The sequence below is a fragment of the Amphiura filiformis genome, chromosome 4 (genome assembly GCF_039555335.1).
Source record: "Amphiura filiformis chromosome 4, Afil_fr2py, whole genome shotgun sequence".
NCBI lineage: Eukaryota > Metazoa > Echinodermata > Ophiuroidea > Amphilepidida > Amphiuridae > Amphiura > Amphiura filiformis.
The window spans coordinates 83,305,482-83,320,522 of record NC_092631.1 but is presented as its reverse complement, the minus strand read 5'-3'; the positions used below and the strand labels follow the sequence as shown (position 1 = coordinate 83,320,522).

Sequence of the window (15,041 nt, the reverse complement as noted above, 5' to 3'; positions counted from 1 at the left end):
AGTCTATAGACACCCTGATCACCTGCTTAGCTGACTGATTCATACTGGGACTTACCTACTGCATGCATGACCATTTGGCTATCAGTGGTATGGAAGCTTGTATGGAGTAATTTACTAGGAGAGTCTATAGACACCCTGATCACCTGCTCAGCTGACTGATTCATACTGGGACTTACCTACTGCATGCATGACCATTTGGCTATCAGTGGTATGGAAGCTTGTATGGAGTAATTTACTAGGAGAGTCTATAGACACCCTGATCACCTGCTCAGCTGACTGATTCATACTGGGACTTACCTACTGCATGCAGGACCATTTGGCTATTAGTGGTATGAAAGCTTGTATGGAGTAATTTACTAGGAGAGTCTACAGACACCCTGATCACCTGTTCAGCTGACTTATTCATACTGGGACTTACCTACTGCATGCATGACCATTTGGCTATTAGTGGTATGGAAGCTTGTATGGAGTAATTTACTAGGAGAGTCTATAGACACCCTGATCACCTGCTCAGCTGACTTATTCATACCGGGTATTCTGGTAAAAAATAAGCTGTGTTGCTGTAAAGAGAAAAATAGAAATACACAAACTTGGCATCATGTTACTGTGTACTACATTGTACATTACAGGGATAAGGAAGGTATTTCACTAAGCATAAAAAAATCAAAGTCAGTTACATCCAATGCAGTAAACGCACTGAGGCTGTTGTTTTGCAAGTGTACCTATGCAACATCTTTAAATACATGTGATTGTATGTTGGTATCCTATCAAAATACTGTAAGCAAAAGCTCACAACTTAAAACTACACCCAATGAATTGTACACTGGGTCGCTAAGGTATGTTTTCACCTATGTCCTGAAATCAAGGATTTTTGTATGAAAATGTGTTTTGGTTGCTTTCCTATTTCCATGTATAATTAGGTTTCTATTGATTCCAACAACTCTTCTATAGTTTGATCAGCTCATAATCGGTGGAAATTATTAGGCTTTTACCACTATGCCGAAAATTACATTTTGCATGTTAAAGAAAGTAAACAAAAGTATAGGACTTTAATTAATAATTTGTGATACTTCTTGTGAGATGTCACAAGACAATTCTCGAAATAAAATATATTGATATTAATCCGCAATACAGTATTATATTACAGTACACCCAAATAAGTCAACTTATTTTGATTGGGCAGTGGGTACCAAGGCAAAATGTTCATTTATAGCTAAAATAATAAATTCTCGATCATGAGAGCTCAATAGGCATAATGACAATTGCGTCGGCGCATAACGCTATACCACACACGCTTTGGGTAGTGCTGCATTTCCTGTGCGTGCACAATCGATCGCGCTATTGTGTCATTCCACTAAAATTGCGACATTACGCAGTGCACGCAGTACATTCATACTCTCATGATCGAGAAACTATTATTTCAGCTATAGTGAAGGACTGCCATAAACAGGAAAGTAGAGGAAAGTAATTGATTTCAGTGTCTTCAGTTATTTTGAGCCCTGCAGTCTTACTCCAGATAGGTATGTCTCACCTTTGTGTGTTCCACCAGACAAACAACATACATTCCTTCCCCATCGCTGGTCCACACATGGCTGTCCATAATGACTTCACCTGGTTTCAGCAACCCTTGCTGCTCCTCTGTGACAGACTCCAATAGTTGCTCCATCTTTGTTGTATAGACTGCTCCATTTGAATACAACATCACACAGCCACCATCTGCGTCAAGAGGGTACAGTCGCTGGATGGTTCCCATGGTTACTAATGGCTTCACCTTGGTAATATCTGGCACTGAATCATCCCATATGACAAGCTAAAATAGGTAAGAAAAGAATATTTGCATCTTGTTTGAACATGTTTATGCAGGACCGTTCTGACCATTAGGCCAGGTAAGATGGTCGCCTAGGGCGGCAAACGCAGAGGGGCGCAAAAAAAAAGGTGAAAAAAGAAAAACCGGGAATGGAGAAAGAAAAGGGAAGAAAAAATGAGGGCGGACAAAAAGAAAAATGGGAGGAAAAATAAAAAGGGGCGAAAAGAGAAACAAGGCAGAAAAGGAAAAGGGAGATATGAGAAAAAGAAAAGAAACAGGGCAGAGAAAAGGAAAGAAAACACGGGTCGGAAAAAAGAAAGAAGAAATGGGGCAGAGAAAAAGAAGATGAAAATGGGCGGTGAAAAAACAGAAGGAAAAAAGAAAAAACCTTAACACTTTTTTGGTATGCTTTGGTGGGGGTGGCAGGGAGAGGCTTTGCCTGGGGCGGTAAAATCCCTAAGAACGGCCCTGTGGCTGTGTTTATGAAGATTATCATTCATCCAGGTAGTCCAGTTGACTAGATTATACTTTTTATAGTTCAAATATTAACATCTTGTTTGAATTGTTACTATGATTATGATTTTATTCCAACCTGCTTGAGTAAAAGAGTAAAAAGTATGCTACTATGTGCACTGTATTGCAAATAATTTCCAGCATTGTACAGAAATAACTTGAAACTTGCTAAGCTTATCCTAATAATCAGCTAATAAAAGGAATGCTTGTACTTGTTACACAGAATTTCTCACTTTTTACATAAGTTGAGTGTGAGGTGAGAAATTAAGTGTATTTTTTTTCCTTCAGGTTTGGTATATTGTATTTTTTTTAAATTTTGTGTATCTGTGTTTATATATTTAGGCCCTTCTTTTAAGTGTTTCAGGGGGCACAACATTTTACAGGCTTCTACTTCTAGTTGTGTCTCCTCTATCGTGTTTTATCATGTTTTGTTATTTGTATGATTTAATTTTGATGGAAATAAATTTGATTGATTGATTGAAGTGTAGTATCATGCTACAACAAATAAAATTCTCCATACATTCACATCAATTTTAGAGCTGGTAAAAATGGTAAAAACTCAACTGACGTTTCATCCGTCTTATTCAGTTGGATTTCTTCAGAGTTGTGAAGCTCTGCTACTGTATGACCTGGTGTTGCCAGTCCTTGCGGCGCTTTGTAGCAGAGGGTTGTAGAGATTGCTCAATAAGTCAACTTTTATGTGAAACAGGTAGACAATCTGGTATTAGACTGTCTGAACATAAAAAGGATGTGGACAGAGCTTGTTCTAGAAAATACACCAGATCAGAACGCAAAGTTTCTGAGAGCGAACAAAATAAGTCAGCTGTTGCTGACCATGCAGCAAGAAGCAATCATTTAATTAACTGGGAGGAGTCAAGAGTTATTGATAGGGAGGAGGTATGCATCAAGCGATGGATAAAGGAATCCATATGGATCAGGAGGAAAGGAATGAACAGCTGAAACGATGGTCAATATAATCTATATAATCTGTCTAGGATAACAAGAGAACACGCTACCTTTACCGCCTTGTCACTTTTGAAACTCAATTCACGTGGACGTGAAGCCTTTACCGTTCTTGCCCCCCCAGGATAGGCAGGATCACATCTCACACTATTGGTGGCGCTATTCGTCCATAGGGAAGTGGAATGTGCATGTACGGTCCAAAAATGGCTTTACTGTGTGGCTCAATGGGGAAATCACTAAAATTAATTTTTTACAACCAAAACCAGAAACTTTGCGTTACGATCTGGTGCATTTTCTAGAACAAGCTCTGTCCACGTCCTTTTTATGTTCAGACAGTCTAATGCCAGATTGTCTACCTGTTTCAAATATAAGTTGACTTATTGAGCAATCTCTACAACCCTCTGCTACAAAGCTCCGCAAGGACACCAGGTCATACAGTAGCAGAGCTTCACAACTCTGAAGAAATCTGACTGAACAAGATGGATGAAACGTAAGTTGGTGAGTTTTTACCATCACAAATATTTTTGTTTTGTAAAAACAATCTGTAATTATTTGAAGTACTGGTATGCAAGTATGCAAGGTGTTTATTTAGGACTCATGATTCATAAACAAACAATGAGCATTCCCACAAAAATACATTGTAAATGTACCACATTACTATTCCTATTAGTGACTTCTCAGACACATGTGTATGAATCTGACATTGTATCAATGTGTGTGCCTATTTCACAGAAGTTCCCACCTTCACAACTGCTTAGTAACAACATTGCATTGCTCGACGATTGGTTTCAGTTTTTCGAGTCATGCATAGTTTACAATATCATATGCTTGTCAGATGCACTCAATGCTTATAAATGTACATGTTGTATCTGAGATACATACAGGAAGAGTAGTGTTATACATTTATTTTCCCCCTAACTTTGCATGCACCTTTTATACAAACATGATTTGAACATACCTTGTTGTTAATACAGGCGGCATATTGGTGTGTTGAGATATCACTGATGGCTGCACAGCTGAAATGTTGATTGGGTTTGCTGGTCCAAATATTACATGGTTTGGTCTCGGATTCCTACAGATAGAAAATTACATTTAATAGCATGATAGTGAAGGCTGAAGTACAAATGAGTGGTAAAATATACGAATATATGGAAGGTGACGCAAGATCAACAAGAATTATGGAATCCATCTGGATAAGGAAGAAATCCCCGCAAGTCATGAACAGAGACAAGGGGGCCCATTTTCTAAGTCACATCTATGACCCAATCATCTCCATGAGCAGTGCACCCTCTACAGGCGAAATTCGCCGGAGGTGTGTGGACATAGATCACGCTGAAGAAGAGTGTCGCCCAAGACACTCGAAACTGTCAGGTCAGTGAAAAACAGTATTTTATTGGTTTTGAAAAACGAACTTTGTATTCGGTATACAGTAAGGACTAGGGCATAATAGATTTGTTGTAGAAAGCGGGAGGATAAATTAGAGACAAAGTTGAATTTGAAAAATGACTTTTGCTGACCTAAAAAATAGCAAATTTTCAATTACCCTAGTTCCCGCATGCCGATACCCAAATGTATTTTTTTTGGGGGGGGAGGGGTAATGGGGATTTTTTTAAAGGAAGATGAAACTTAATTTTGACTAGTGATTTATAAAGCAATATGGATGGCTAATCATGGGCTCATTGTACTTTCGAGTTTTGATATGTTGCTTGAAAGCTAGCGAAACCACTGATGATGGACATTTGACACACCCAGGTAAAGTGACTGACATTGATGCAACCATTTCTTTAAATGTTGTGCACGACCAGTGGCTTCCTTGACTCTCTGTCAACAATTTGAATAGTAAATGACCCACCCACCCAGGACACACCTTTCCCAGGGTTGTACAGTAAATGACCCACCCAGGACACACCTTTCCCAGGGTTGTACAGTAAATGACCCACCCAGGACACACCTTTCCCAGGGTTGTACAGTAAATGACCCACCCAGGACACACCTTTCCCAGGGTTGTACAGTAAATGACCCACCCAGGACACACCTTTCCCAGGGTTGTACAGTAAATGACCCACCCAGGACACACCTTTCCCAGGGTTGTACAGTAAATGACCCACCCAGGACACACCTTTCCCAGGGTTGTACAGTAAATGACCCACCCAGGACACACCTTTCCCAGGGTTGTACAGTAAATGATCCACCCAGGACACACCTTTCCCAGGGTTGTACAGTAAATGATCCACCCAGGACACACCTTTCCCAGGGTTGTACAGTAAATGACCCACCCAGGACACACCTTTCCCAGGGTTGTACAGTAAATGACCCACCCAGGACACACCTTTCCCAGGGTTGTACAGTAAATGATCCACCCAGGACACACCTTTCCCAGGGTTGTACAGTAAATGACCCACCCAGAACACACCTTTCCCAGGGTTGTACAGTAAATGACCCACCCAGGACACACCTTTCCCAGGGTTGTACAGTAAATGACCCACCCAGGACACACCTTTCCCAGGGTTGTACAGTAAATGACCCACCCAGGACACACCTTTCCCAGGGTTGTACAGTAAATGACCCACCCAGGACACACCTTTCCCAGGGTTGTACAGTAAATGACCCTCCCAGGACACACCTTTCCCAGGGTTGTACAGTAAATGACCCACCCAGGACACACCTTTCCCAGGGTTGTACAGTAAATGACCCACCCAGGACACACCTTTCCCAGGGTTGTACAGTAAATGACCCACCCAGGACACACCTTTCCCAGGGTTGTACAGTAAATGACCCACCCAGGACACACCTTTCCCAGGGTTGTACAGTAAATGACCCACCCAGGACACACCTTTCCCAGGGTTGTACAGTAAATGACCCACCCAGGACACACCTTTCCCAGGGTTGTACAGTAAATGACCCACCCAGGACACACCTTTCCCAGGGTTGTACAGTAAATGACCCACCCAGGACACACCTTTCCCAGGGTTGTACAGTAAATGACCCACCCAGGACACACCTTTCCCAGGGTTGTACAGTAAATGACCCACCCAGGACACACCTTTCCCAGGGTTGTACAGTAAATGACCCACCCAGGACACACCTTTCCCAGGGTTGTACAGTAAATGACCCACCCAGGACACACCTTTCCCAGGGTTGTACAGTAAATGACCCACCCAGGACACACCTTTCCCAGGGTTGTACAGTAAATGACCCACCCAGGACACACCTTTCCCAGGGTTGTACAGTACGAGTGCATCATACAAGTGACAGGTGCATAACTACTTCAGTTGCTCAATCATCCCCAATTTTAATTCGAATGCTTAAAAAAATTCTTTGTGAGGTTTCAGTTTACCGAAATTAATTTTAATGACTTACGGTACGGTACCTAGTATCTTCAGAAAAAAAGTTTGCAAATTAACCATGCTAACAATTTGCTGATGTGTTATTTGAGCAACTTTTTTGGGCGCTATACCCATATGCCCGGTGCAGAATCGATGCTGAATTGGTCAATTTGGTGCCCCCAGCCCCCCCCCCTCCACGCCACTGTAAATGCCAAGGTTAAAATGACAACATGTCCTCATCTGATTGGCCAATTACCAAACATATAGACCTAAAACAAGCTCAGGAGCTCCTCCCTGTAACCATGGTAACACATGCCTGTAACAGTTCAGTGAATGGAAATTTCCATTGCCAATGTATTGAAAAGCACCTGCTCAGTGAAGTACATCAAAACACTCTTGATTATTTTTTAAAAGACTTGATTCAGACTATGAGGTTACGTGCTACATGTGTAAAGGGTTACATGTGTCCCCATGCTGTAGTTTAGCACTTTCTAATTGCAGAAATTTTGATCGCAAAAATTAATGTGGTGGAATAAACACATTTAAGCACATAATTTCACTAACAGAAAAACCCATGCATTCTCAATTTAAGCATTAAAATGAGCAGGAATTTGCATAATTTTAGCCAAATTTGGATTGATCATGATTAGTAATATTAATTCCAGCAAGTGTACCACAGATGGGAGAGATCAAATAACTTTTAATGATTTTAAGCAGCCTTTTCTTTACAAAAACACTGGCATGGTTTTGTCTGTAAAATAGGCAATTCCGGACATTGTAGACTTGAGGGCCAGTCGTAAAAAGTAATGATGGTCAACCTATATTTTTTTCCCCTTCAGAGGGATCAGGCAAGGGCTGATTTCAATCATCATAGCTGTCGCTTAAAACTGAGTCACTCCTGTGAAGAAAAAATGATGTTTTCTTAAGGGATCTAAAATGAGCGTTTATTGCATTTTCGACAGTATTTTTTGTGGGACATGAGAGCACCTCAGACCTATCAATTGCATTCTGAATCTGAAGCATGTCTTTCTGATATCAAATAATTTTCATTTTTGAAAATCACAATATAATACAAATTTTATGACAAATTATAAAAATTTGATATTTTTCAAATTTTGATATATAACAGTCCTCAGTAAATTATATAAATCTAATGATATATTCTTAAAGTGTATGTAGCAGGAAGGAAAAGCCGACGGTCAATTGAAAATTTTGACATTTCATATTGAAGATATGGATTTTTTTCCCAAAAGACCTAATTTTTTTTGGCGTTTTGGGGAAAAAAAATCCATATCTTCAATCTTAAAGGTCAAAATTTTCAATTGATCGTCGGCTTTTCATCCCACCTACATACACTTTAAGTATAAATCATCAGATTTATAAAGTTTACTTCAAGTACTGGTAAATATCAAAAATATCAATTTTTAATGATTGGCCATAAAATGTGTATTAAATTGCTAATTTCAAAAAATCAAAATTATTTGATATCAGAATGACATTCTTCGTATTCAGAATGCAATTCGATATGTCTGATGTGCTCTAATGTCCCAAAATAAATACTGTCCAAACGCTCATACCCCAGCCCTTAAGGCAAATTTAGCACATATCTCTATGGGACTCTGATTTGGTGGTGTGATATCTGAATGGAGCTGTGTGTGTGAGTCTCAACTTTTGATTGAGCAAGTTAGCCCTGTGTGTAATTAGTGTTGTCTGTGCTAAAATAAAATTTCCAGCGCAGTAATTGTAGTCCTTGCCCTATAATATCTTACTTGTCACCAATGCGCTATAATTTTTGAGAAAAATGCAAAAATAGGCACAAAATTGGCCAGGGCAGGGGTGTAGTACCACCTGAACAGAATAAAAACCTCCGGTGCAAAAAATTGCACCGCTGTCCGACCGAAAAACAATACATTGTAGTAACACACTTTAGCATTGAATGCGTAACTATCGTGTGCAAATTCAAAGCTTTATAGAGTTCTTGAGTAACTGTCCGGTTGACTCCTTTGAAATAAAAGGGCTACATTAAGAACTTGCGTAAAGAAGACAATGGTGTTGCCGACTTACATCATAATGGCGAATTGATCACGGACAGTATTGCTATTAAAGCGGAAATCTTGAACCAACAATTTGCCAGCGTTTTTATGACCGAGAGTACAGACACGTTACCGTACCCGATCTAGGTGATTGTCATTATGAACCTATCTCTCCGCTGATCATTTCCAATGAGGCAGTTCTGAAACAGCTGGAAGACCTGAATGGTGCAAAAGCGCAAGGACCTGACAAGATACCCCCCTGGTTCTTGAAGTTGATGGCTGTGGATATTGCGCCATAGTTAACTGACATCTTTCAAGTATCTGTCAACACTGGTAGAGTCCCTGCATTGTGGAAGCAGGCTAATGTCACCCCAGTATTTAAAAAAGCAAGAGAGGAGAGGCTGCAAACTAACGCCCAGTATTATTAACTGTTGTTGTCAGCAAAATCTTGGAACACATCATTTCAAGCCACATCATGAAGTATGCTGAAGCAATTAATGCCATCCTCAGTAATAACCAAACAGTCCATCGAGAATGAAACGGCTTAAGAGGATTACAGTAAACGATGTTCCTTGACTTTGAACGATTTGTCGATTGCCTCACTCACCAGCGGCCGAGCCGGAGATTTTTTTCTCTCCCGTTGTATTTTTTTCTTCTTCAAACGTTGCTGTATAAGCAGCATCACCGTATAAGCCGCACTGACTTTCGGCGGCTCCAAAAATAACGTATAAGCCGCGGCTTATATTCCAGAAATTACGGTATAGGGGCAAGGACTACAACTTCTGTACTGAAAATTCAGCAACTCAAAGTAGTTATTGATTTATTGATTAGATATTGGTTTTTGATTAGATATATATTTTTTTGACTGTAACTCCACAACTGTTGTCTGTGCTGAAATAAAATTTTCAGTGCAGTACCGGTAGTTGTAGTCCTTGCCCCTATAATACATATCTTACTTGTCCCCAATATGCTATCATTTTTGAGAAAAATGCAAAAATAGGTACAAAATTGGGCAGGGGTGTAGTACCCCCTTAACAATGCAGATTTATCATGTGTAGCCTACGTGTATAAACTTGGTCAATTTCGAATCCTCTGTCGCGCCCGTGCAGATCGATCTATATATTTTGAATTGCCTCATCTTCTCTGTTATTGGTGATGGGCTTAACTTCGGTGGACAATTGAATAACCATTGTCGGTTACCCCTGCGTCCCCTAGCTAGACATGTCCACATTCCTTATTATAGAGGGCGACATTCAATCCAAAAAGTTTGGACCACAGTAGCTCACAGTCAATGGCTTAACTGTGTAATCCCCATACGGTAGGGAAATACAAAAATTTGAAATTTGGACACCAGAAACTTGATGACGTAGTCTAAAACGTGCCGGTACTTTATCCTTGATACATGTATAGAAGTCAGCATGCAGTGAAAGTTAGATTTCATAAAATAAAATCGCCTTTGTGTAAAATGGATCGCCGTGGTGAAAAATGATGCATTACATGCTTTTTTTGTACAGTAAGTCATTTTAAGGCATTGTCAATGATGGTCGCAGAAAAGTGCAGTTTTTTAAAAACAGACATTTGCCCATAAAATAACTTCGCTAATTTTTGATTTAGTACGTCCATGTTTTGACCTACAGACATGGTTGACCCCTCATTTTTTAAGTTAAATAATCACCTTTTTAAACAAAATAATTTCGATGTGAAATATCCTACTTGAAAATTTTGTGAACATGCCTACCCTAGCCGCTTGTGTTCTTACCCCCCCCCCCACCCCCGGGGGGGCCACTGTAGTGGTGAAGGGGGGTATCAGGCGTGTCCGTGGACTCTCAAAAAGCACCCTAAACAAGTATTTCTGAGACTGAAATTTGTACCCCTAAACAAGTATAAGTAGCACGATTTGCTACCCTAAACAAGTAGATGTCTTTTCCCCAACCCTAAACAAGTAATTGATGCAATTATTAACCCTAAACAAGTAAACACACAGAAACATGTGCTTTTAACCCTAAGTTGCTGCCTTCAGGAGCTTTTTTAAGATGATCTATGTGTATGATAGTAAAAAAAATGCCGGCGGCTCTGCATAGCCAGAGTCTGGTTCAAGAAACATGTTTAAGCTTACCTCACAGGTCATGCAGTATGTCCAATTATTTCAAGATTTTTGTGCCAATAATTCCCCTTTTTGGATCATAGGTTCAACCCTTTGGATTGGAATATTAGAATTTATTTTTTGGGATTGGGATGTACCGAATTCTCCACATTTCCAAGAGAATTTTGAACTGCAAGTCCAACGTAAATGACGACCATGGCGATTGAAAACCACACATGAAGTTGGCACGGCCAGTCTCGCTTGATCTATTTCCTAATTTCGTCTCCATTTAAAACATCCTAGAGAGCATTAATTATCATGCTGGATTTGGTGGTAAATCCAACCAAAAATCCTGAAACTCATCGATAAAGGAAAGCCAGCAAATAGTTCCAAATTATTCAATCGGCCGATAAAATTTCACACATGTCGAAAGTTTGTTCACCCAGCTTGTTTACAAACTTACATGTAGAAGTTTGTGGTTGCAGTGTTGCTCCTTTTGATCATGTTCAGATCTTAACCAAATTTTCTGGGCTGGAAGCCATCAAGACTATCATGGATACTGATGAGTTTAAAGAGGTTAAGCCAATCGGAAAGCCTCTTATATTTTTCCTTGACTCCACAGTTTAAGAAAAAGACATATAAGCGTATGCTGATTGGTTGTATGTTCTGGCCAGGTTGTGACCTTGTCCGGGGACCTCGTGTTTACTTCTTAGTACATGAGTATGCTAGCTGGGCCAGTAGGGATCTGTCATCGCGGACAGCTGACATGGCTGAAGGATGGCTTTTGAAATTGGGGCATAGCATTGAAGTAGGGAGAAGACAGAGTTTTCTTTCACTTTTCAAGAATGGAAGACTTGGCAAAACTACTAAGCACGTAAGACCTCCAAAACATACCCTTTTACACAAATTTTACATGAATTTGATACCCTATTCACGTTACGCACGTAACGTACATGTACCCTTGTCTGAAAAAATACCCTTTTTACGTGAATTTACGGACGCGCCTGATACCCCCTTCACCACTACAGTGGCCCCCACCCCCGCCCCCCCTAGTCGGGATTATGCACTTTCAGTTTCTCACACGTTTGAACGGGAATTGGATTGCGTACTTTTTCGATGTCTAGTGAGCAAATTTCTTCAATATTTTGAGAAAATGATGTCAAATTTTCTATTCTATATTGTTTGGTAATAATGTCTTTTGCCAATAGTATGTTTAAAGTTGTAATTTTGTGTTTTTGATCGCAAAGATCGGATATTTTCGTTCCCGATTCGAATTCTGAACCCTTCGCAAGGGTGCCGATTTCGATAATTTTGCCTTTTTGGACACTAAAATGCATTCGATCCTTAATTTTGTTTCAACCGAGTCTTAAATTAGCAAGCACAATAAGGTTGGTACCACTTTTATCATTGTACATTGATAAAATTTTAAAGATTTTTTTTCAAGTTTCTAACGGCGCAAATCGTTAAGTGTGTATTTCCCATTGACATCCAAAATGGGAAATACGAGTCTGATGGACATAGGAACGGCGTCCATGAGACTCAGCGAGTCTAGCCCCCCTAGCAATAGCATTGACCCCAACTGCAATAACAATGCAATACGAAACCAATTTGCATGTGCAACCATTCTTTAGAAAAAGACTGACCCGCTTTTAGACGTGATGAGCCCGTTGCTGACTCACTGGGCCTGGCTGATAGGACACACATCCATGACCATGGACACATGGACAAGCATGCCATGATGATGCAAGGTTGCCGAATTTGAAGCATGTACAACTTTAGCGTTATTTTTCTGATATTTTCATCTCTCAACTCACCTTAACGTTTATCACTGACTTTTGCGTTGTAATTATCAATGCACTAGATTTGTCATTTACTCGATTCACGCAACACATCCCTGTTATTATACAGTTTGTTTCCGACAAACACGTGAATCCACCACTGATCTTCGCCATTTTTGTTTACAAATTACAATTCGATGATGGTGATGGGCGGTAAACGCTACTCGATACTTCAACACTGCGCTTCGAAATTCTGCTGCGTGTAACTTTAGGGCCTTTACCCCCGGGGGGGGGGGGGCACTCAACTTTTGAAGTGACGGTATGTGCCTGTCAATAGGTCCCGAATGTACCCGATGACTCCTTTTTTTTAAGTCATACCCAATGATCCCCTATTTTTTAGTCCGGCTATCCAATCATCAAGATGCAACAAACTGTCCAATATTAATATTCTGTTATTTCAGTAGGCCTATAGCCCGGGGGGGCACTCCAACTTTGGAGGTGACGCGTATGTAGGGCTGTTAAGACCCCCTTTTTCAGCATCGCTGTCACCCAAAGACCCCATATTTTTTTACGAACACATACTCGTTCCGCGCTCTGTCACCCGAAGACCCCATATTTTTCCATTTGATATGTCACCCAAAGATTAAGACCCTTAGGCCTACAAGTTCAATTTGAACAGCAACTTTCATTTATCACTGATTTTGTCACTTATTTTGAAAAAAATAAAGAAATGTGAAGCCATTTAGAACTAGAAATTCGATTTTCGAGGTTTTTGTGGGGCTGTTTTGGTTCTCACCCAAAGATTCCATTTAAAAAAAAGGTCATGCATACTGCAGTTAGGCCTACTGTCCGTTTTCCTATACACAATACACAGTGCTCTCACCATTGAGCTGTGACCTCTACAAATCGTGCCACGTTAAAAGGATAGGCATTTGCCTAGTTAACGTCAATGTGTGAAAAATAACCGGCCAATATTAAAAGTACTCTCAAAAACTTCTAGCAAATATATTTCTCTAAAGCTCTCTAACATGACCTAAAATTACAGCTAGGTTAGATGTTCAGAAATATTCGTACTTTGGTAAAACAGTGAGTGAGGATCCCGTGTTAATTGAATGGAGATTTGACCGAAAATTTTGGTAAACGGACCGCTCACTTCTGAAGAATGCCACACGAAAACGGTACAAGCTACATTTAAAGTACTCTCTGTTCGATCATCATGATGAGTTTTTTAAATAGTATGCCGAAATTTGGTACTGTAGGTAATTGACAAAGGGTCGTACTTCGCTGATGAGTAAGTGACAGTGAACATGAAAATCAGGGCCCATAACCCAAGTTAGTAGCTAGTTAGTGGAGGCCGTCACGGGACTGATTATTGATTATTGAAGTGCCTTATTAATAGATACGCACGATTTAGGGCAAGAAAAAAAACCGGGACACTTTTGGAGACATCATCATCATCATCATCATCATCATCATCATCATCATCATCATCAGCTATCATCATCATCGACATCATCATCATCATCACTTTCTACATTTTTTCTAAACAACATAGGGCCTACCGTTTTAATAAGATTTTTTTCTTGAAATGCATGTAACTATAATTATTGTTTAGAGCGTGATGAAATAAAACATCACGATTTTCATCACAAAACAAATATAATGCACAAGAAATCGTTTGTTTTAGAGCGTGATGATGAAATAAAACATCACGGTTTTCATCACGAAACAAAGTAATACATAAGAAATCGTTTGTTTTAAAGCGTGATGAAATAAAACATCACGATTTTCATCACAAAACAAAGTAATAGGCCTACAAAAGAAATACATTTTTCGAGAGTGATTAAATAAAACATCACGATTTTCATCACGGAACAATATATATCAAACCGCATTTATTAACATTTGCGAAACATCAAAAATACATGAAATACACAAGAATAAAAATATTAATTACACAACAGAGATATTAAACCTAGGACAACTTGCTTACCCTGTCCAGCAGGGGGCAAGGCAAGGAAACTTTAAAATTTAAGAAAGCAAAAGGTTAATAAATTCCCAAAACCAATGGTGAAAACTCATTCTTCAGCATCTACCCAAACACACCCCTACCCACACTTACATACTCGACCCACTAATGCTTCATCTACTCCCTTGCACATACACACTCCTGCTCCTGACTACACTCATTCACAACACAAATCTACACACTTGCATGCACACACTCCTATAACTGCATAACAAAGCAAATGCATAAAATCATGGTCGTATTGCACATCATAAATAAATACAAGTATACAACATTGGAAAAGTCACATTTGAATCAAGTCAGTTGGATGAAGCAACTAGTCTCTGGGAGCCATCAGGCACACATGATTATGGAGGGTTGTAAACCAGAGAGGTAAACTTGCCATGGGAATAGAAGGAGAGAGGTGGAGAAGACCAGACAGACAACTTGCGCCTACTGAACATTGACTGCGAGCAGGTGATGGCGGTTTTGCAAACATCTTGCATGATGACTCTCAGAGACTGCTTGGA

At 39.9% G+C, this 15,041-nt stretch overlaps 1 protein-coding gene across 3 annotated transcripts in view; it reads right to left on the bottom strand.

Moving 5' to 3' along the window:
• Nucleotides 1–378: 378 nt before the first annotated feature.
• The window catches only part of LOC140151529 (nucleolar protein 11-like), a 47,910-nt gene continuing 33,247 nt past the window's right edge, over nucleotides 379–15,041 (bottom strand). Inside the window, exons 1-4 of one of the 3 annotated variants that reach the window (XM_072173900.1) lie at nucleotides 10,759–11,150; nucleotides 4,242–4,355; nucleotides 1,532–1,810; nucleotides 379–560 (exon numbers count right to left, since the gene is read on the bottom strand). In XM_072173900.1, coding sequence (XP_072030001.1) covers nucleotides 399–560; nucleotides 1,532–1,810; nucleotides 4,242–4,355; nucleotides 10,759–10,770 — 567 coding nt within the window. In that variant the 5' untranslated portion in view covers nucleotides 10,771–11,150 and the 3' untranslated portion in view covers nucleotides 379–398. Of the gene's footprint in view, nucleotides 561–1,531; nucleotides 1,811–4,241; nucleotides 4,356–10,758; nucleotides 11,151–12,539; nucleotides 12,683–15,041 lie in introns of those variants that run through there. The other 2 variants (XM_072173899.1, XM_072173901.1) reach the window with 2 other exon arrangements.